The sequence below is a fragment of the Scomber scombrus genome, chromosome 10 (assembly GCF_963691925.1).
Source record: "Scomber scombrus chromosome 10, fScoSco1.1, whole genome shotgun sequence".
Lineage (NCBI taxonomy): Eukaryota > Metazoa > Chordata > Actinopteri > Scombriformes > Scombridae > Scomber > Scomber scombrus.
Window position 1 is genome coordinate 15,809,076 of NC_084979.1, and position 22,423 is coordinate 15,831,498.

At 43.7% G+C, this 22,423-nt stretch overlaps 1 protein-coding gene across 1 annotated transcript in view; it reads right to left on the bottom strand.

Moving 5' to 3' along the window:
* arhgef25a (Rho guanine nucleotide exchange factor (GEF) 25a) overlaps positions 1 to 22,423 on the bottom strand; it is a 44,045-nt gene that overhangs the window by 10,115 nt on the left and 11,507 nt on the right. Inside the window, exons 3-5 of the mRNA XM_062427639.1 lie at positions 5,805 to 6,112; positions 5,170 to 5,280; positions 1,339 to 1,460 (exon numbers count right to left, since the gene is read on the bottom strand). Of these exons, the coding sequence (XP_062283623.1) occupies positions 1,339 to 1,460; positions 5,170 to 5,280; positions 5,805 to 6,112 (541 nt within the window). The remainder of the gene's footprint in view (positions 1 to 1,338; positions 1,461 to 5,169; positions 5,281 to 5,804; positions 6,113 to 22,423) is intronic.

Sequence of the window (22,423 nt, forward strand, 5' to 3'; positions counted from 1 at the left end):
CTAATTCACCCAGTCACACACACACACACACACACACACACACACACACACACACACACACACACACACACAAACAGACAGCCCTGCAGTTACGGGAAACCCACTTTACCACAGCCATATACAATTCAACAAACATGGAAAGTAATATTTAAATAAATAAATGTGGATTCAAATTATCTCAATTTAACAGTCATCAATTCTATACTACTATTGCTACAAATAGAGGTTCCTGAATTTTTCCTAAAAACTCATATGAGTATGTATTATATGTGTATAGTCTCAGAACACTGTGTCTATTATATCTATAAGTAGTACCAAATTACACAAGTCTTTCCAGGAAACATCCTTTGAAATGTTTTTAAAATGATGAGACCAGTTAAACAAAGCGTTTGTACCTATTCTGGTGCAGCCACTCAACATACAGACCCTTTTCACAGCAGATATCTAGACTTGTCATAGCAAGAAAAACACAGGTGTTACTAATAAGATTAACAATGGCTCAGTTATCTTTGAGTGTTGCAGTAAGCCCTTACAGTACGACAGTCAGCCAGCATGCACAATACCACAACCCTGAAACTGAAGCAGCTAAATGTGATCATTCATTTTATTATTTAAACCTGTGCTGTCACAACAGCCTTCATAAACGTTGGTCTTTCTTGATATATTCTGTCAAAATATGTTTATTTCTATTGAAATCATTCTTAATGCACTGGTAGTTTGTTTGTTTTGTTTTTTTAATGTGTTTCAAAGCCACACTAGTAGTGTGGCTCTAAGACTGGCATTGTCCTCAATTATGGGCCACACTGAAATATCTTGACAAATATTGGATGGACATTCATGGTTTCCAGGTGGAATATCGTACTAAATTAGATATGGTTGTCCATAATTTTCCATCTATGTTAAAAAGTTCAGCTACATGATATATATCAGACGCAGCTGTACTTTGTGTTTAGTGCCAATTAGCAAATGCATGCTAACATGCTACACTAAGATGGTGAAGATGAAGATGGGCATGTTAAAATTGGTGTAATGAGCATCTAAGTGTGGGGATTTTAGAATCACTTAATTTAATTTAGCTCAAAGCATAGCTGTGCTTAAACACAGCCTCACAAAGTTGCTAGTGTGGCTTTAGACTCTTAGACTTGTTGAGATGATGAACTGGAGATTTTTGCAGTGCACAGTGAAATCTTACACATTACAAATGATGGTGTTTGCGCCATTAATACATTTATTGTCAGAACATGTGGCAGCATAGTCCTGCCATGAAAATCATCATTGGAGATGTGCTTTAGGATTTTTGAGCTGACTTTTTTTTTTTTAAAGAAAAAAAAAACATACATGCTTTTCTCTAAGGCACTCCTCCTCTCCTCCTCAGTGTCAGCCGCAGCTGACCATTGGCTGGAGGTATCGTCCATCAAGACAGAGCCACTGTCATCTGGCAGAACACTGGTGCTAGTGTCCTGAGGATAGAGACAGACAGAAAAACTGTTTATCAAGGGTCCGGTGCCAGTATTGTGGCTCATGTGGGGAATAAAGTAAGCAAGGGGAGATAAAGAGCAGGAGAGAGATGATAATGATGCAGGTTGCCAAGGTGACCAGGGAGAGCAGAGAGACATGAGGAACAGAGATTGAATGATAAGAAGATCGAATTCAGATTGTCACCGTTAATGATCCGAGAGGTGCACACCAGCCACAGATAGATGGGAAGAAAGAGATTAAAAGATAGAGATGAGGAGTTAGAGGGAGCAACAGGGCCCATAGCTGTAGGAGATGATAAATAAAGCTGTGAAAGTTCTTGATTGAGTTTTGGTTTCAGGAAGAGGAATACGATTATTGTGCACCCGCTGGCAGTGCCATTATGAGAATTCAACCTCATATGTAAACACATCAAACATTATCTTTTTCCTTTATTTTCTGAAGTACTACTAAAGCAACATTTACATCAGCACTTCCTATTACCTTATTGTATCCAAATAGAAATGCACGCAGGATAAACCCAAGGTTGCTCTGATCTAATCGATTGTGTCCATGTGTTATATACATGACCTCCTTTTCATGCTTATTCCTGGAATTGATATCATTTCCTCTGGGGGGTCCTGGTGCAAATATAGAGTCATTGTGCATATTTCAACAAAGCCGGCGAGTATAATGATCCTTAACTCAATGGATACATGCTGCACACACTACTCATGTTTGTGTAACCTATTTCTCACTCCCAATAAGCACACTTATCCCCTTTATGTGGCTATTAAATGCCTAACTACCATCCATCTCTGTGTACAATTGTATCAACTTGCAAAGTTCCTTCCTTTTATTTCTAGCCATGTTGTTCTTTTTAGACTATTCACTCTCTCCTGACTGTGTAAATGCATAGGAGCAGCCGTCTGTCTTCACCTAAATCCCTGTGTCCTATTGTCCAAGTCAAGCAGAACCTCCCCACCTTAAACACATACACAAACCTGCACACACACCAGAGACCTAATCCCTCAGACTACCTTGGCAGGCAGCTGCCTGACAGAGAAATAAATAGATAGATAGACAGACATATAATCAAATGTAAAGAGGGACAGGACTTTCGCCTTTTCTCCTCTGGCCCAGTTCAACTTGCTGTCCCCCTGCTGTCTCCCTGACAAACTTGTTGGTGTCAACAAGTTGTGACCTTTGTGTTCTGTCATGGTGTGTGTGTGTGTGTGTGTGTGTGTGTGTGTGTGTGTGTGTGTGTGTGTGTGTGTGTGTGTGTGTGTGTGTGTGTGTGTGTGTGTGTGTGTGTGTGTGTGTGTGTGTGTGTGTGTGTGTGTGCATGACAGAGAGAGACAGATAAAGAGAAAGACAGAAAGGCTGCAAAAAGACCCTCCCTCCCCCAGCTCGTCTTGCCCCGCTAGGAGTGCTCCAGCCTGGCTGACAGGTCTCCCTGGCTCCCTGATCACTTCCAGATGTGCCGTGGCAAAGCCCACAGGAAAAATTCCCCTCGTTTCCCTCTGTTGCAAGTTTTGTTTTTCTACCCAGAAGCCCACAAAAAAACTGACAACAGTTTGAGTAAAAGATGAGGTCAGGTTTTTTTAGTAGTAAGTCTATCTTAACAATTCAATCAATCCAGAGCAGAGATGTAACAAATTGTTTCTTCTCAAAATATGAAAAACAGGGGTGTCAAAAAATCAAGCTTCAAGTTTCATGTAAAAACAATCAAAGAAGAATTTTCTCCTTAGAACTGCAATTTTCTTGATATTCATTTCACAAGATGATAGAAATTGCTTAATATTATGGAAGAATTATTTTGCTGTTTGTATTGTGGTCCAAGCATAACATACCATTAAAATAACTGAACATTTTATATGTATCTGCATCTATTTATATATTTCTCATGTATTATGTTATACTTAGAGCTGTGTCTTAAGTTTTGCAGTGTTACATTAGGGATTAGCAAACTACTTACTACTGAGACACATGAAGTGTTGCAAATCAGCAGTATTAAAGTGATATTAAAGTGATTTTTTTAGCCTATATAAACAAATGCTGCCTGATGTAATGGAATGTTAAATAAACCTATTTAGAGTTTATGAGATCTTTTAAATAAGATGTTTTTGACACCAATTGACACCAATCATGCCCAGAAATATTTGCTGGTGTTTGAAACTGATGTGTTTAAACATTTCCAGCTGCGACACAGTTCTTATTTTTATTGAGGATGGAGATGAGTACTCAAAGTACTGATTCTTAGACCTCTTGTTTCATTTTATCCGTCGATTGGGATGACAGTCTGTATAAACTGTTCCTTGAGAACAGCAATTTAATAAATACTGTGATTTGCAGTTCTGGCTTTCCTTATGAAACTGCAGCCTGCTTAACTGCTGACGTAGAATAACAAGAACTTTCCATTGACCAAGAAACAATAAACAGCTAATCAAAAAGCATGCACTACTGTGGTAGTTGGATCCGATTAGAGACAACAGGGAAAAAAGGGGAAAAACAACAATGCATAGAACATTGGATATGTGGGTAGAGGGGTAGAGAGACAGAAACCACAGATATGAGATGAGTCTGGTTGGACTGACCTATATAATTTAATCTCTCTACCTCTACCTCTACATCTTTCTCCTTCTCTCCCTCTTTTCTAAGTTTGGCAGTAAAAACACTAAAGCACTGACCTCATCCCTATGATGTAATCACATTAATACCTTTTGATGCGTTGTTGAGACTGGAATTACGATTTAAGTGTTCTGGTGTCGAGTCACTAACAGGAAACACTCCAAAAAGCTCAAATGCTCAGATATCATTACTGTTTCATATTGATAGAGCTGAGGCACTGCTGATTCATGCAATATTGCTGCCACTAAAGCAAATCCCAGTTTCTGCCTCATTTCCATCTCATAGCCAAAAGGGACCCTCTGAATTATACCCGACTCAAGATGCTCCTTTGCCACAAGCGACTGACTCCAAGTGTTTGATGGAGAAATGAAAGCATATGTGCGTACATGGAGTTCTTTGTAAGTTTATAGAAGTGGAGTCATCTTTCATCACATCTGCCATTTCGTGCTATTCCCTATTTATCTCCAGGCATGTCCTTTTGTAACATGTTGAATGAGTCATGCATCACACAGGTTGCTGTCAGACTCTGCCCTCTGGTCCTCTGGTGCATCGATCTGCTCTAAGAAAGCCTTGCATTCATTTAGACTCCCTTCCGTGTGTGTCTGTGTGCACGTGTGTAAGCTGTGTGCATTGATTTATTTGTGTGCATTGTGCATATGTTTGTATTGCTACTTTTATGGTGTGTATATGTGATGTGGTTGCAGAGAGTAGTGTTCTTGTGTGTTTGTTTTGTTTGATAGTTGAGCTCCACCAGCAGCAATGGAGTTAGTCATTTCCAGACCTGGCTAGAGGGCCATGGAGACAAAGAGTGCTGATGTCACCTCCCCGCCAGGCTGGGTCCTCACCGAGAATATCACTGCTACTCCTCTCAGAGAATATCTAAAGCAAACTTCTGGCTAAAATGAACCAGTAGGGAATTTGTTCCTCATAGAATCCCATTACAGCCAATTACTGATTCTGTAAAACATTTTACATAAATCAGTATTGAAGCATCTGACAGGTTCTGCTTGATTGTATTTCTATGTGACGACAGATAAAACAGGTTAGATAGAGTTAGTTCTGCAATACATTATGCAAACAGACCTGGGTGTTAGGCAGTGATGTGCAGCCAATCAGCGAATCAGTTATGTAGCTGGGTGACTGTAGAGTAGCCGGTGACAGGTCCTCAGGGCTTGCCAGGCAATCTTTCCACTCCTGGAACACACACACACACACAGAGAATAAAACAAAATCAACATGAAGTAAATGTCCATAACATACTGGTACATTTGGGCACACACAGATACACAGGTGGCTGCACAAAACCAAAGAAGAGCACATGAGTCAGAGAACACTGACGGTGTGAGTTCCTGCAGGCTGAGCCAGGAGAACTTTATCTGTCACCTGCCATGATAATGAGTCCTCTGTGGATTAACATTGCATCAAACCTCTGTCTTCACTGATGTTTGTGAGCTATAGTGTAAACATGCCATGTCAGGATGTTGACTTTGCTTTTGAGCTCCGACTGTTTACCTTAGAATCAGTTCATACAAAGGCCTTGTGATAAAACAGTGTGGGAATAATTCCAGGTGATTAGTTTACTTATGAGGTGGTTTATCTCAAACATATAAGAAGTACCTCGAACCACAAATCCAGCAGGCAAAGCCTGGTTTGACTTGTTCATGTTACCAGGACAAATAGTACATCTTCATTACAACTTCAACTTTTATACTGCTCACCAGTTCTCTATGGGTGACTGGCAGGATGGTGAGGGGCTCGTCAGGCCTTGGCAGGCTGCTCAGATCCTGGCTGTGGCTGTGAGACGGAAGAGGTGGGGGCTTTCCCTCAAGTTTGCGAACCTGACGCTCCCCTTTGGCAGTGGCTCCGGAACTGAGTTTGCGGACAGGGTTCGTGAGCCACTTCTTCAGGGTGCTCACGGAGCGTCTGGAGCCGGGGGAGCTGGGGGCCGAGCTGCCTGATGCTTGTGGGGGCAGCGATGCCACAGAGGTGGAGATGCTGCCCTCGCTGCCTGCTGCCGAATATGAGTCTTTAGAGAAGAAACAGAAAAATAGAGAGCAGAGTGTTATTGGTAAAGTAATGTTGAAGTAGACAAATAAGGGTTTAATGTATGACAGGGCAGAGTACAACCTGACTCTCCATGTTCAGACCTCTATAGTCAATTAATCAATTAATCTACAGACAAAAACAATGTTGCAAACTGAGGACACTCAATTATCCAATAAACGAGCACAGTGGTGCAGGTCCATGAGAGGTGATTGAGGACTGGAGACAGGAGACCACCAAGTATACAACAAGAGAGCAGAAGCAAAGAGAGAAATCAAAACAAAGAGTGGATATATAAATAGCCTGCCTCTTCAAACACAGCTGTTCAGCTGTGATCCACACCATAAAAGACACTGCTCTGTTTGTCAAGCTAACCGTTTTTATATCTGAGCTGTGCATCAAATTGCATAACCAGCACACACTCTGATGCAAGGCAGACAGCAAGAAGTCAGGATGGTCAACATTTGATGTGTAAAATAGTCCAAAAACCAGTAGCTGTAGGTCTGCTGCTGCACAGTGATGTCAGGAGGACATGGGAAGTAAGCCGGGGGCGGGTTGAGCTTGGACCGGACATCCACTTTAATCCTTTGTAGAAGGGAAGATCCTTGCTTGGGACTGTTTGTTTTTTCTGTCTTGTCCCCCATTCCCATCCCGTCTCATCCGCCAAACCCTACCGCCCTTCCTCCTGCCTTCCTGAGATAGCTCTTCCTCTGTGTGCTGTGTGTCTGGAGTGTTTTATCACACAGTTCAGTCATGCTTCACATCCATCTTCTTGCCCTCAACCTGACCTCTGACCCTTGATCTTCACTTTCCCGCAGATGGAGAAATACTCTTTCTTGCCACGACTCATTGCCACAGCTTGCTATTGTTCGAATACAGAAGCGATTTAATAATAATTCAAAGTCAGTGGAATAATTAAATGATTCATCTTTAGTTTCCAAGAAAATACACTCCCCATTTCTTTTCTTCTGAGTTTGTGAATTGGTCATGCATTTGTTTGTAAGAAGACAACACTGACCCCATTTCAGTGTCCCTTATGTGAGCCACAGAGAAAGATCTTATCATAACACTCTGCGGTACAACTCAGACTGCAGGAGCCAAACTGACACAGCGTGGCCCATTTTGTGAGTGTCCCAACTTCAAAGCTTTTCCACACCTAATTCATGAAGTTACTTTCCCCCAGAAATACAATAGCAACCACTGTAGCGGTCAATAAGAATGAGCTGTGTAAAAATGTCCTCTACTCTTTGCTGCACAACCTCAGTCACAGCATTTTCAGAAATGGCTAACCTCAGAGCAAAACCACCACTGCCAGCACACACACACTTAGATCAAATACAACATTTGTGGATTCTAGTTGCTGACAAAAAAACCTTGTTTGTTTGTGTATTTCCACCACAGAGACATGCATTTCCTCTGTAATCTTTCCCCATCTTGTCTCAGCATACATTTTAAAGGCATCACGCCTGTATGTATGTGTCTGTGATCCCAGGGTGGCCAATTTTCCCATCCTCTCCTTTGCCACTCCCATACTTATCTACATGAAAGACTGGAGAGTGTAAGGAGATCTGTGCCTTGCAGGATGGGGGTTGAGCAGAGGGTAGAGAGGCTAAACCCTGCAGGGGAATAGACAGACACTTTGTACAAACACTTGTCTCACAAACAGTGAGACGGCGTAAAAAAAAAAAAAAAAGAAAGTCTGGGTTCAAGCCTTTCCTCTTTGTGAAATATCTTATCTGCAGAAGACAACAGAATATCAAAAGCATCTGAAAGCCACTGTATCTATGGTTGGTGCTGTAAAAAGACAGAGGCAGAGCATATACCTTCTCTGAGGGAGAGAAGGGAGAGGATGTGAAAATGATGCTGACAACATGTGATATGTGTGCCCCTCAACTCTGGCTGCTCTGACCTCTAACAAGAGCCAGGCCCAGAGGCTTGTGTTTCCCAGTGATCCCTGCTCAGGTTTAGTCCAGCCAGGGTTTAGGGGTAACAGTGCAGAGACACAGCTAGTAACACAGTTTCTAACCATCTCCAGACATCAGCAGAGATAGTTTAATCGAAAAAAAGGGGGTGGGGGCATCAAGGGGAAGGCTGACACCTTCTCAGTGCCTGGAATCAATTAAAAGCAAGCAGCAGTGCGGCTTCATGATTTGAAGCATAATGTCAGAATGACACAGTAGCTCTGTCAAACGTACAGATTTACAACGTGCAGAGTGTACATAATTTACTGGCTTCATAATGAGGATCGTTATGTCTGCATCTGTCACCATGGCAACTCTGCAGTTTCACTACTGATCATTGTGTATATAGGTCAGTTTCCCTGTTGACCCTGAAAAGTTTAATTTCAGTATTGTTTTGAAACCTTAGACAAGCCATTACACGTACATCTATAACAGCTTTTTCTGTCTTCACAGTAACAGTGGGGAAACTGTAAAACACAAAGGGAGATGATGAGCCCATCAGAGTAGCATGCCTCTGCTCCCCCCACACACTGCAAGATGAGAAGAGTTGATACAATATACACCTACAACATGGAAATCAGGAAGAACTTTGTAACTTTGAAGCTGAGTGGGTGTCTGCAGCAAAGTAGGTCCTGACTGTTTCTTCTAGTTGTTTGCTCACGAAAACTTTTGACTCCATGTCTAGTCTAATCATTAGATGTCCACCATTTTCATGAACCCTGTGTTCTCACCAAAGTTTTAAACTTAATTGAAGATTAATTGAATTATCCAGTTACTATCTGTGACCCAGCTTCACCAGTCATGTGAAAAGGGAAAACATCCGATGCAATATTCTCATGAAAGTCACAAAGGTTTGATTTAGATATGATTGAATCAAAAGGTACATTTCCTGGAAATTTATGAAACAGAAAACTGGAGAGAAAATAAGGGCAAATCAGCCTTTAGTTAGTGGGTGGATGATGTAGATGGATGTGCTGTAAGTGTTCCCCCCTGAAGAAGTTTTGGTCCAACTTCCCTTTATTGATCAGTTGAAAAGTGAGTGCTGCTGAACCGACAAATCAGGCTAAAAGCATTGCCTCTAATGGAGCAAACTTGTTCACAGCTACAAGCTGGAGCCCTCTGTCAATCCTTCGGCCTCTCGGGACCACATAGGCAATTTAGGTATGACTTGACTCCACCAATACACACATACAGATAGACATGCAGGTGCCCACACATTTGCACATACATACAAATGGCCTGTTTTTTCCAGGGTATCTGTCCACATGTGTGGTTGACAGTGTCATCTAACTGTCAAAGCGAACAACACACAGCACATCGGAGACAGGCAGCCTGCTGTGGTCACCACAATACCAAACATGTCACACATCCAGCTGAGTCTAAGAGACTCTTAGAGCTGCCAATCAATGACACAACACAATGTCACAACTCTAGAGGTCTGAGAGTGTGGTGGTCAACACAAAGGCACCGGATGCCCACTTGCATCATTACAACAACTCTCAACACAACACCATGCTTATCCTCTCCATTTTCTCTCTCTTTTTCATTGCCCTCGCCACCTTATGCTCTTCAGCCCAGGCTCTACCTCTATATTACATTTCACCCACTCAGAGGAAATGGACACTCTTCCCATCAGCTAGCAGGACCTGGGCTGCACTCAGGCACTCAGATTTGCAGACTAAAAGACCAGGGAGACAGTGAGGCACTTAGTACCTGAACCATATGACCGGAAATCCTCTAACTGTCCTCTGATGAACTTTTACAGAAACATATGACATGGATTTTTACCATTTCATACTTGTCAGCTCTGATCATCATTGAAAAGACCATTTTTGGACCTATTCGAACTCTTTACTTTTTTGTCTCCCATCTCTGTCTCTTTTATTTTTTTCATTTTACTTCATCCTTTTGGCCCCAGGCTGATTTATGAGTATTTTGTTTGTGTAGCTTCTGATTAATAAATACTGGCACTTGGCTGTTCTCTCTCCTTTTTCCGGTCCTCCCTCTTTCATTCCTCTTTATCTTCCACTACCAAATTGTCCCTCCCCTTCTTACTCTCTTGCCACCCTCTTTTGTACTTTAACCCTTTCTACCCCTATGCAACTGTCTGCACTGCAGTGCTTTTTTAAGACTTTGGCTGGATCCTGCCCTGGGTTCACAACACACAGCTCCCTCCTCTGATGCAATGCCCTGTTCTGCCCCAAAGCTGCTGAGACCAGCACAAGTTAGACATGCAAAACCAGCCAGCAGAGAAGACAGTGACATGGGTGGAAAGAAAAAGTACTTGGAAAATGTATCTTCTCTTCTCTTCTCTTCTCTTCTCTTCTCTTCTCTTCTCTTCTCTTCTCTTCTCTTCTCTTCTCTTCTCTTCTGTTCTCTTCTCTTCTCTTCTCTTCTCTTCTCTTCTCTTCTCTTCTCTTCTCTTCTCTTCTCTTCTCTTCTCTTCTCTTCTCTTCTCTTCTCTTCTCTTCTCTTCTCTTGTGGAAGTTTCAAGAGATCAGTTTAATAGCACGACTTAAGCAACTGTCTCCCCACAACGTCAGAAATCTTCTGAAATTATCAAGTTGGCACGTCTTTCACACCACTGAATATGAACATGTATTTTAATGAAAAGTGGAAAGAGGTAGAGGCTAAGAGATGGGCTGATAGGGAGGGCAGGGATTATTCATGATTTAAGTAAGCATCACATGAAGGTTAAGCAGGAGAAAGGCATACAAATACCAGCCAGATTAAATCTAAAATCTTGAGAGTTGAGGAGGAGACGGTGAAAAGAGGAAGGGAAGGAGGGCGATTATAGAACAAGCTGCCTTTCAGATTTACTTAGGTGCATATGAGCATTACGTGTGCTAATTCTAAATTGTATGCATAGAAACATGAACATGTATGTTACAGCACAGCTGTTGTCCTCCTTGTGTATATGTGAGTGTGTTTGTGCAATAACTCCTGGAGCGACACGTTGTAGTCAGACAGACAAGTGAACAGAGATTTCCTGTCCTCCTAGTGACCTAGTTTATGCAGACACACACATGCACACACTGCCATGATTCCAGGAACACAAAAGGAAATACATGGTAGGCAATAGTCTAGTGACACACAAACAAGCCATCTGGGTCGGGCTCCTACCATCAGCACTCACAGCCAGACTCTGTGGCATATTTTTCATCAGTGTAAAGCATCAAAGCAATGTCAGTCACAGACAAATTGGTCTGAAAAGATGACACTGGCATTAATCCCTCTTTCTATGGACCAATGCGGAAAAGCGATTCAGACACTTCTCTTGATGAGGGCTTATGAAATGGCCTTGAGTGATAGATAGATCTAAACCACCACTAGTGCCACTGACTGTTAAAATTGGGTCAGCACAGGTATAGAGATGCATTTCAAGTGGCAAAGGTTGTGCATTTACATCACAGTTTCTCCACTAACATTTCAACCATGCTTCCAGCAGCTACTTTACGTCTGAATTGGATCATACTTTGTCACAAATAAAGGATGCAGCAGCATAGGCAGCCAGCAGCGATCACACCACAGACACTTTTTTTTTCTTCAGCTGCTGCTGCAGGCTCCTGGCAGTGTGAGACTGGAACCATGCTTGTGGTTAGTAGGCCTGAAAACTCCAGACATTCCTCTAGAACAATTTCAGAGAGAGACTCGCCAAGTTCCTGGCAGCGTCTGCCTTTTTACTGAGATATTAACAAATAGAAGAATATGGAGATGGAAAGTTTCAGTTTCACAAATCACGATTCATTTATTTCTTAAAATCCTCCACAGGCAGACAGAACATGTGCATGACTTCTAAAAGTGTGTGTGAATAATGTCTACCTGCTGTACTGGTCTCACCAATCATAACCTCAATTGTGCCCATGTTGTGCTCGGGGTAAATAGTATTGATCACTATTGAGCAGAGTCAGGCACAAAAGCTGTCCATGGCAGTATGGCAGTAAGTGAGCACTGCTGATTCTGGCAAGCGTCTGGTGGCCGGGCCTGCGCCCATGGGGCCCAGCCAGGAACAGCCCGAAAAGGCAACGTGGGACCCCCTTCACGTGGGCTCACCACCCGTAGGAGGGGCCAAAGGGGTCGGGTGCAGTGCGAGCTGGGCGGCAGCTGAAGGCGGGGACCTTGGCGGTCCGGTCCTCGGCTGCAGAAGCTAGCTCTAGGGACGTGGAATGTCACCTCTCTGGTAGGGAAGGAGCCTGAGCTGGTGCGCGAGGCTGAGAAGTTCCGGCTGGATATAGTCGGTCTCACCTCGACGCATAGCAAGGGCTCCGGAACCAGTCTTCTCGAGAGGGGTTCCACTCTGGAGTTGCCACTGGTGAGAGGCGCCGGGCAGGGGTGGCGATACTTATTGCCCCCGGGCTTGGTGCCTGTATGTTGGAGTTTACCCCGTTGGATGAGAGGGTAACCTCCCTCCGCCTTCGGGTGGGGGGACGGATCCTGACTGTTGTTTGTGCCTATGGTCCAAACAGCAGTTCAGAGTATCCACCCTTTTTGGACTCCTTAGAGGGGGTGCTGGAAAGTGCTCCCTCTGGGGATTCCCTCGTCCTGCTGTGGGACTTCAATGCTCACGTTCGCAGCAACAGTGAGATCTGGAAGGGTGTGATTGGGAGGAACGACCCCCCCGATCTGAACCCAAGTGGTGTTTTGTTATTCGACTTCTGTGCTCGTCACAGATAACAAGCACCAGGACACCCAAGGCCACAGTTCGATGATTGACTTTGTAGTCATGTCGTCGGACTTGCGGCCGCATGTCTTGGACACTCGGGTGAAGAGAGGGGCGGAGCTGTCAGCTGATCACCACCTGGTGGTGAGTTGGCTCCGATGGTGGGGGAGGATGCCGGTCAGACCTGGCAGACCCAAACGCATTGTGAGGGTCTGCTGGGAATGTCTGGCAGAGTCACTTGTCAGAGAGCTTCAACTCCCACCTCCAGGAGAGCTTTGACCATGTACTGGGGAGGCGGGGGACATTGAGTCCGAGTGGGCCATGTCCGTGCCTCCATTGTCAAGGCGGCCGACCGGTGCTGTGGCCGTAAGGTGGTCGGTGCCTGTCGTGGCGGCAATACCCGAACCCGCTGGTGGACACCGGCGGTGAGGGATGCCGTCAAGCTGAAGAAGGAGCCCTATAGGGCCTTTTTGGCCTGTGGGACTCCGGAGGCAGCAGGCAGGTACCGACAGGCAAAGCAGAGTGCAGCTGTGGCGGTCGCTGAGGCAAAAACCCGGACATGGGAGGAGTTCGGGTGAGGCCATGGAGAACGACTTCCGGATGGCTTCAAAGAGGTTCTGGACCACCATCCGGCGTCTCAGGAGGGGGAAGAAGTGCACCGTCAACACTGTGTATGGTGGGGACGGTGCGCTGCTGACCTCGACTCGGGACGTTGTGGATTGGTGGTAGGAATACTTCGAAGACCTCCTCAATCCCACCGACACGCCTTCCGGTAAGGAAGCAGGGTCTGGGGACCCTGGTGTGGTCTCTCCTATCTCTGGGGCTGAGGTCACCGAGGTGGTCAAAAAGCGCCTCAGTGGCAGGTCTCCGGGGGTGTATGAGATCCGCCCGGAGTTCCTCAAGGACCTGGATGTTGTGGGGCTGTCATGGTTGACACGACTCTGCAACATCGCGTGGACATCGGGGGCAGTGCCTCTGGATTGGCAGACTGGGGTGGTGGTCCCTCTTTTTAAGAAGGGGGACCGGAGGGTGTGTTCCCACTATAGGGGGATCACACTCCTCAGCCTCCCTGGTAAGGTCTATTTGGGGGTACTGGAGAGGAGGGTCTGTCGAATAGTCGAACCTCGGATTCAGGAGGAGCAATGTGGTTTTCGTCCGGGTCGTGGAACTGTGGACCAGCTCTACACCCTCGGCAGGATCCTTGAGGGTGCATGGAAGTTTGCCCAACCAGTCCACATGTGTTTTGTGGACTTGAAGAAGGCATTCGACTGTGTCCCTCGGGGAGTCCTGTGGGGGTTTTCCGGGAGTACGGGGTATCGGACCCCCTGATACAGGCCGTCCGTTCCCTGTACAACCGGTGTCAGAGTTTGGTCCGCATTGCCAGCAGTAAGTTGGACTCATTTCCAGTGGGGGTTGGACTCTGCCAAGGCTGCCTTTGTCACCGATTCTGTTCTTAATTTTTATGGACAGGATTTCTAGGCGCAGCCAGGGCGTTGAGGGGGTCTGGTTTGGTGACCTCAGGATTCGGTCACTGCTTTTTGCAGATGATGTTGTCCTGTTGGCTTCATCAGACCGTGACCGCCAACTCTCACTGGATCGGTTCGCCGCAGAGTGTGAGGAGGCCGGGATGAGAATCAGCACCTCCGAGTCCATGGTCCTCAGCCGGATAAAAGGGTCCAGGATGAGATCCTGCCCCAAGTGGAGGAGTTCAAGTACCTCGGGATCTTGTTCCCGAGTGAGGGAAGGATGGAGCGGGAGATCGACAGGCGGATCTGGCAGGCGTCTGCAGTAATGCGGACCCTGCACAGATCCTTCGTGGTGAAGAGGGAGCTGAGCCGAAAGGCAAGGCTCTCGATTTACCAGTCGATCTTCGTTCCTACCCTCACCTATGGTCATGAGCTTCGGGTAGTGACCGAAAGAACAAGATCGCGGGTACAAGCGGCCAAAATGAGCTTCCTCTGTAGGGTGGCTGGGCTCTCCCTTAGAGAGAGAGAGGGTGAGAAGCTTGGTCATCTGGGAGGAGCTCGGAGTAGACCTGCTGCTCCTCCGCGTTGAGAGGAGCCAGATGAGGTGGCTCGGGCATCTAGTTAGGATGCCTCCCGGACGCCTCTTTGGTGAGTTGTTTAGGGCACGTCCCACCGGTAGGAGACCCCGGTGAAGACCCAGGACACGCTGGAGAGACTGTGTCTCTCGGCTGGCCTGGGAACGCCTCGGGGTCCCCCGGGAAGAGCTGGACAAAATGGCTGGGGACAGGGAAGTCTGGGCTTCCCTGCTTAGGCTGCTGCCCCCACGACCCAACCCAAAAGACTGATTTTAAAACCAAAGTTTTGGCCACAATTGACTAGCTGCAGGCTATCTCTGAACTAAGAGCTGTGTGTCTACAGTAATCAATCAATGACACCTGCTGACAACAGACAATCAGTCTCATCTGCTGACAAAGAAGAGGAAAACAGCTTGATGTCTGGTTAGCTAACAATATCAGTGCAGGCAGACCAAAGAAAAAATTTACTAATTACTGCAGGGACCTCATGGAAATCTTTCCCAGTAGGAACTTTTCTTGTGATTGTTATATTCTTCCACAAGACACAAGTTTTCTGCTGGGTTGAACAGAGCAAAGAAGTTTTAAGCAATGCCTAGGTCGGCTTTGTTTTTAGTTTGAAAATAATCTTAATTTACCAAGAACTCATTATGATTTAGTAGCACTTATACTCAAGAACTGATGAACCATGAACTTTTACAATAGCACCTGATTACAGAGTGAAGAGAGAAGAACAACAGGGGAAATTCAGGTCATAAGTGAACACAACAACAATATTGCACACTTCTATTTCAGGAGTTCTATCTCACACAGGCACAGCCCTTTATTGGTGTTTGTTGTATGATTTTTTTACCCCTGTGAGGTTAGGCAATGGTTACACCCACTTTTATGTTAACTGGGCTGGGTTGGAACCCCTACTGCTCCGCTGAGGCAGCTTGGATTATAAAGTAGTAGGAGTCTTAGGGTTAGCAGCAACTAACTTATAGCTGGTCGGACTCAGTGAGGCAGTCAGATGACATGTTGCAAGAGGATGAACATTCATCAGGCTGTGAGTTAGAATGTTCTCTAAGTACAGGCAGAGCCCTCTACCCACAGATCCTGCCGCTCCTACACTGTCCACTGAAATGGTTTCAGGATGAGTGCAGCAGCAAAGCACTGTCTTATATACAGTTTGAGACACACATATTCAATAGCACATCCTGATTGGCTGGCTACGTACATACAAATATCAGTGGTGATTGCGCGCATGTGATTGGAGGAGAATATTACCCATACAATCCAGTATATGGTGAAACCTGTCCTTATAGGAGAAGGGTTACAATATCATAACCTTCATTATTTTTTACAGGGTTACATATGATGTTTGGACAGTACATTTGATTTAGAACAAGGTAACCTTTCACAGACACAACAGACAGATGTTTTCAGGGTCAGTTCATACACAGTAGAAGCAGCATGCTCAGTTCATCTGCACTGTAGTCAAATCTCAGGCGTTTCTTCAACACTACACACCACATCACTCACTTTCTATTGTTTGCTTTGCACACTGTTTTGGAAAGTTTCTTAGCAAGGCTGAGTGTTCTTTGTGGAGAACTATACAGAGGAATAGCCAAAATGAATCATGAGGACTAAGTCACTGAAGTAATCACTGTAGTCAATCTGTTGCTAAAAAAAATCAAATTATATTACGTAGAAACTTAGTAGGAGCGAGTAGAACTACCTAGTCCTAATACAGTAAGACCTAAAATCATAGACACCCCTAAAGACTGCAGACATAAAAAGACCCATATGGGCTGAAAGTGGGGGTAGAATCGCAGGGGGGAAGTGGCTCCTCTCCCCCTCTGCGCCGTTGGAGAATTCTTTCTAAACAAGGTATGGAATGCACTCCTGTGTTTCATAATTTGTTCCCTCATTCTCCTCCTCTTCACGTTTACAAACAGAGCCCCGAGAAGGGGAAAAAGAGAGGGAAAGAGAGAATAGGAGATAGGAGGAGAAGTGCACGGGAGCCCTGGAAATATGTCAGGGCAAGGCTGTTTAGTAGAGCAAAAGGAAAGGAGAATGAACTGTGAAAAAAATAGAGATGGTGAAAATAGTGAAAAGGGGAGAAGACATAATTAATAACCGGCTGACTGGCTGTGTGCCGACCAGTCTGAGAGAGAGAGCTTGGGGAGAGGAATGAAGGGAAGAAGAGGAGGAGGAGGAGGGAGAAACAGAGAAAGAGAGAATGCCCTAGGAATGATCTTAATGCTCCACTTCGTGTTCACATTCCAAGCCGGCAAATCATGCAACATTCAGCCCAAAATTCAACGTGCTTGGACACTGGGAGCTCTGGGTTGCTACAGGTCTCCTCGTCCTCTCTCTCTCTCTTCTCTCTCTCTCTCTCTCTCTGTTTCTCTCTTGCATGTGGGAGAGAGAAACAATATGGGGGAGATCGTTTGCACAGCAGAGACGAGACAGGGGGTTGGGTGGGAGGGCAGATGACGAGGTGGAGGGTGGGCCAGGGTGTAAGTTTAAAAATATCTCAGACTGCTGAACACAAGGCCTGGCCACAGCAATCCAGCAGCATACCTTCAATTTCATCTATTTTTGTTGCTTTTTCCATAATGTCTGAATGTCTGCCTTATAAGCTGATGACATAGAAGGTTCTCGAGCTGAGACTTAAAAAGACATACTGCGTCTGTCACAGCAATTTTCCCTTGCATTTGCCAACAGGGCTGCTTTATGTCAAAGGTGCAATTGACTTTATCAAAAATATTCAATGGTCTCGGGGTTGAAGGTTAGCTAACAAAAACCTTAAGGCTTCATGCCGTTGTGTCTGAGAATAACCACACAGAGTGCCCCAACTACCTTCAGGGATTGTCACACATCATGCAGTCTGACTAGTCTGAGGGCAAGTGCACCAAAATAATTCCCCTACAGTGACAAAGTATTTTATTTTAAATTGCCTGGAAACTGCAGCAAATGAGCCATATGTTGTAGCTGAACATTGCCAAAGAGCTGAAAAGTACAAGGGTTGGACAGAATAGCAAGAACTCTTTAGGCAACTGGATATAGAGCTGAAACAATTAGTCAGTCAAAAGCAACATAAGCAGCCACTTTTCTGATGATTGATTAATCTATTTCAGTTGAGAGGATTTGCTGTTATGGACTGTTAGTTGGCTAAAACAAGCAATTGATGATAAATTTGTTACCTTAAGCTTTAGGAAATTTTGATGGTCATTTTCTCTATTTTCTGACATTTTATAGACTAGACGAAAACTCAATCAAATGACAAAATAATTAACTATTGATAAATAATGAAAATAATTGCTGCTGTAATTTAATAAATGTTAGCTGTCTGACATTCTGATCAATAGTTTGGACTCACTTTCTATTTTGGCAATTTCTTGTATGTACAGTGTTTGTGAAGGACTGTTGAATGTAGTATGTTGCCAATTATGCAAATGATGCACATTTACCTCAGAGCCTTGTAAGATAAATGTATGATTTAGGGCTATAAAATTGACTTGAAATTGATTTGAAATTTCCATATGTGTCTTTGGATTTGAGTGGCTATATGGTGCGCACAAACGTATATGCATACACACAAACAATTGAGTGTAAGATAGTTATAGCTCAATTTATTGTTTTGTTGTGAATCAGATATGTCCTTTCTTTTTTAATGCTTTTCTGTGTGTGTATGGTTGTCTTTGCCTTTTCCATAAATATACTGTGTGTGTGTGTGTGTGTGTGTGTGTGTGTGTGTGTGTGTGTGTGTGTGTGTGTGTGTGTGTGTGTGTGTGTGTGTGTGTGTGTGTGTGTGTGTGTGTGTGTGTGTGTGTGTGTCATTGCTGGGAGGGATCCTTGTCCTAACTCACTGCATGCATGAGTCAACAGCAGCCCCCAATGCTCACAAACAAACATACACACACTCACACACACCGATACACATGTAGCACATATATATTCATAATGTTCCTTTTCCTTCTTTAGATGAATATGAAGAAAAAAGTGAAGGAAAGAGAGAAAGCAAGTGATAGGAGTATAGGAATAGATAGTTATGCAGAAGGAGACAGATATTTTCGGTCCACAGATGGTAAAGTTGTTGTTGTTTTTGTTGTTGCTACAGCTGCAGCTAAGTCATCTGTAACCTTAACTCTCAGACACAGGTACAGCTGCATGCTGCCTCAGTGGGGACATAGAGCAGGTCAAGGACATGAAGAAAAAAACACAAGAAAAAGACACAACAAAATCTGTTGATGCATTTCTGGTGAGTCTTTAATGTCTTTCAAATGCAATTGCAACTCTAAGCCAAGCCAATTTGATTTATTTGTCTAAACCAATTGTATATGTTAACTGAAACTGCTAAAATAAAACACTTTCAATAAAAATATATTCTATATATATTTTAGTTTTTTTGATGATTTTTTAGACCACATTTGAGACAGGTGTATTTATTCTTGCATGACTAAGATGCAATTTCAAATGTATAAGAGCCAGTTCAGTGACGATGTGACACAAACTAAGAAAAGAAAAGTCATATTATATTAAAAACATATTCTAAAAGATATTGTTTTCTGGCTGACTATCTGCCCTGTTTAAGTGTGTTCTTAGCGTCACTTCATCCTTATCTTTCTTTTGTTTTCCTCTTTCTCTCTAGCAGCCTGCATTTATGTATGTCAGATTTACCTCAGGGTGCATCCCAAATACCATTAAGTGTGTGGGAGGCTGTGCTGCAGTAAAGATGCAATGTAGAAAAGGTTGTGTTAGCTTTGAATGCAGGGGTTTATAACATGACCATGGAAGCATAAAGGGAAATGTTGTCAGTGTCATCACTAGGAATCTGTACAGGCTTTTTATGTGATTTCCTTCGTTTGGTCTAAAGTCAGAATTTAATCCTCAAAATGAAATGAACACTCATTTGTTCAGTGTCTTGCTGTATGCTCTTATATTACCTTTCCCTCACACATGAAAATAATTTGTCATAACACAATTCTCCTATCAGATCTGATGTGATGAGTCCACATGTTCATCCCTCTGAGCTACGAAGACAACTGACTGTATACAATATCAGACTCACCATCTATTTTTTAGTGATTTGTCAACTGTCTTTGCTGGGAAGCAGCCCTCATTAATGGCCCTCTGGCAGCCAGTCTGCTAATGTGCCATGCAAAGCACCGTTAACATCATAGCTAAAATGATACATGCTTTTCTCTTTCATTATACCCATCTCTCCACCTGTCCATCTTTGTGGCCTTCTCTATCATATTGAGTACTGTTCAGATCAATAACCCCTCCCTTCCTCCCTAAACTGCATGGGCTGACAGCTCATATTTATATGTTGTAATATATTTCCCCTAACTCTATTTTTTCATGCCCTCTGGCACTTGCCAGTCCTGTAATAAACCTACAAAACACACATTCACACATCATCATTTGTTGCATGTGTTTCTGCTTCATGGGACATTCACTAAAATGTGAAAAAATGTGGGGCATGATAGTCAGTCTAAGAAAGCTATTGATTCACTTGTTTTTCTGTTGTTCTGCAGTCCCTTTTCTGCATTAAAGTGAATGGGAAGTGAACTGATGACCATATTTGGAAAGTAATTTAGTCTGAGTGACAGCAGTAGAAATTACTTCAACTTTAGCCATTTATCCACTGATCGCGTTGAGAGTGTGTCTGCATGTGAATGAAGGCATACCCTGCATGGGTACACACATGGTGTGACATAATGGTATACTGTAATGTGTGTCATCATCCAGTGTACAAAGAAGTGTTATTATGCCTAAGTAGGTAATGAATCATGCAGCTACACTATAATTTCCTCTTGTGCCAGTGGAGTGGCTTTTTTTAAAATCAGTCAATGTTGTAGATGCATCGCTGTTTTGTCCCTAACAATGGACCGGGACAGCCTGTCACCGAGATTAAAAATTACTTGTAAAGTAGAAAATCAGTCTGTTCACAACAAACCATTAGTTTGTATTTTGACTCTCCCAGAACAATATCTTGGGACAACTAGAGGTGCTGAGAATTTGGCTGGCAAACCCAGCCCCACATTGTTCAGTTCAGTGTTCTTCCTGTAAACGCCACAACAGAAACATCAGGTCATGAGAGCCATCTAAACTCATGCTTGTGTTAAATTATAATCCTGAAACAGAAAGACACAATAAATGAGATTAAAAAGGCAAATGTGTCAGAAAATGGACAGAGTTGTAACAGCAGACGAGAAAGAGGAAGTGCTATTATTTTTAAAAACAAAACAAACCAGTTTCCCACTGACTTTACGTTAATAATAGAAGCTTCTTTACAGTAGATGATTGGGCTGCATATGAGCTCTTCAGCATACTAGTGGGGGCCAACTAGAGGTAACAACATCTAAATGTACTTAATGTGCTGTATGAGGAGCTATATTTTATAGAGCACACATCTTCACTTCACATTAATAGTTAAATTACTAAGAGGCTTCTGTAGTTTTATAATACGGCTTCTCCAGAGGGGGTAGCAGCTTGTGTTTCTCCTTCAGACTTCTGACTATAAAATATAAAATATCTCATCTTCTCATGTTGGAACCAAAAACAGCCTCTTATTGTACTGTATGTTTATAGAGATTTCTTTTAATAGCCTGAAATGTTTCATTCCTCCAATCCCCCACATGTTTATATATTATGATCTAAGTGTGAGCCTATTTGCTATGATAACACAGTGGAGGTGCAGCAGGGAGCTGCAGGCTATGGAAAAGGAGAATATCCATTACATAAGAGATTAAACTGAAGGAATCTGAGGTATGTATCCAAGAACACTGGCCAATAATATGAAAGCCTACTTCATGAGCCCCCCTATGTGCAGCACCTCAGTGGGTAGGCCCGACTGTTTATCCCTTTGATGTAGGCTTGTAAAAAGGGAACAAACACACAGCGAGGCACTGCAGCGTACATTGCCATTAGACACCATTGTTGCTTTAACTTTGCCTCCAAGCTACAGTGGCAGAGGTCATGTGCGTGCCCAAGACAGTGACAGGGACAGAAAGAGACGGAGAGAAGTGAATTATAAACACGTAGACAACGATTTTATTTTTTCCTTCTCCTATCTACATGTTACGTTGAGTTCTGAGTTTAGTATAAACTCTAAACAAACGGCACAGGCTGTGAATGACTGTGAGTGTGCACCAGCTTTGTTGTTATTACATATCATGCCACCCGCTGCTTTTACTCAACCACACAATTCTAATGGACTGCTGCTATTCCTGTTGCACTTCATTACAACAAACAGGAGAGTTGGTTGGAGGGAGAGGTGTGGGAGGGTGGATGGGATTACTGCTGTTTTGTTCAGCTCTCACTGTTTTGGGTAGAGGAATGTTTCAGAGCGGCTCAGTCCCCCTGTGTGTTTCATCCATCCACGTGCTGCACATACCCAACTGACACACACTCATCATGATGAGGACAGTCCCTTTCCAAATCCCATACACACACACACACACACAGCGTCTCTCTCTTTCCTGCTTAGTTTTTTTACTGGAAGAATGTGTGATGCATGTCCTCTTTCCTGTTCCTCACTGTGCAGTAATCTGTAGGAAGACTTTCTTTTTTTCTCTCGCCTGCTCGGATGTGTATGTTACACTCATCTGTTGCTTTAGCAGGAGGCAGAGAAAGCAGGGT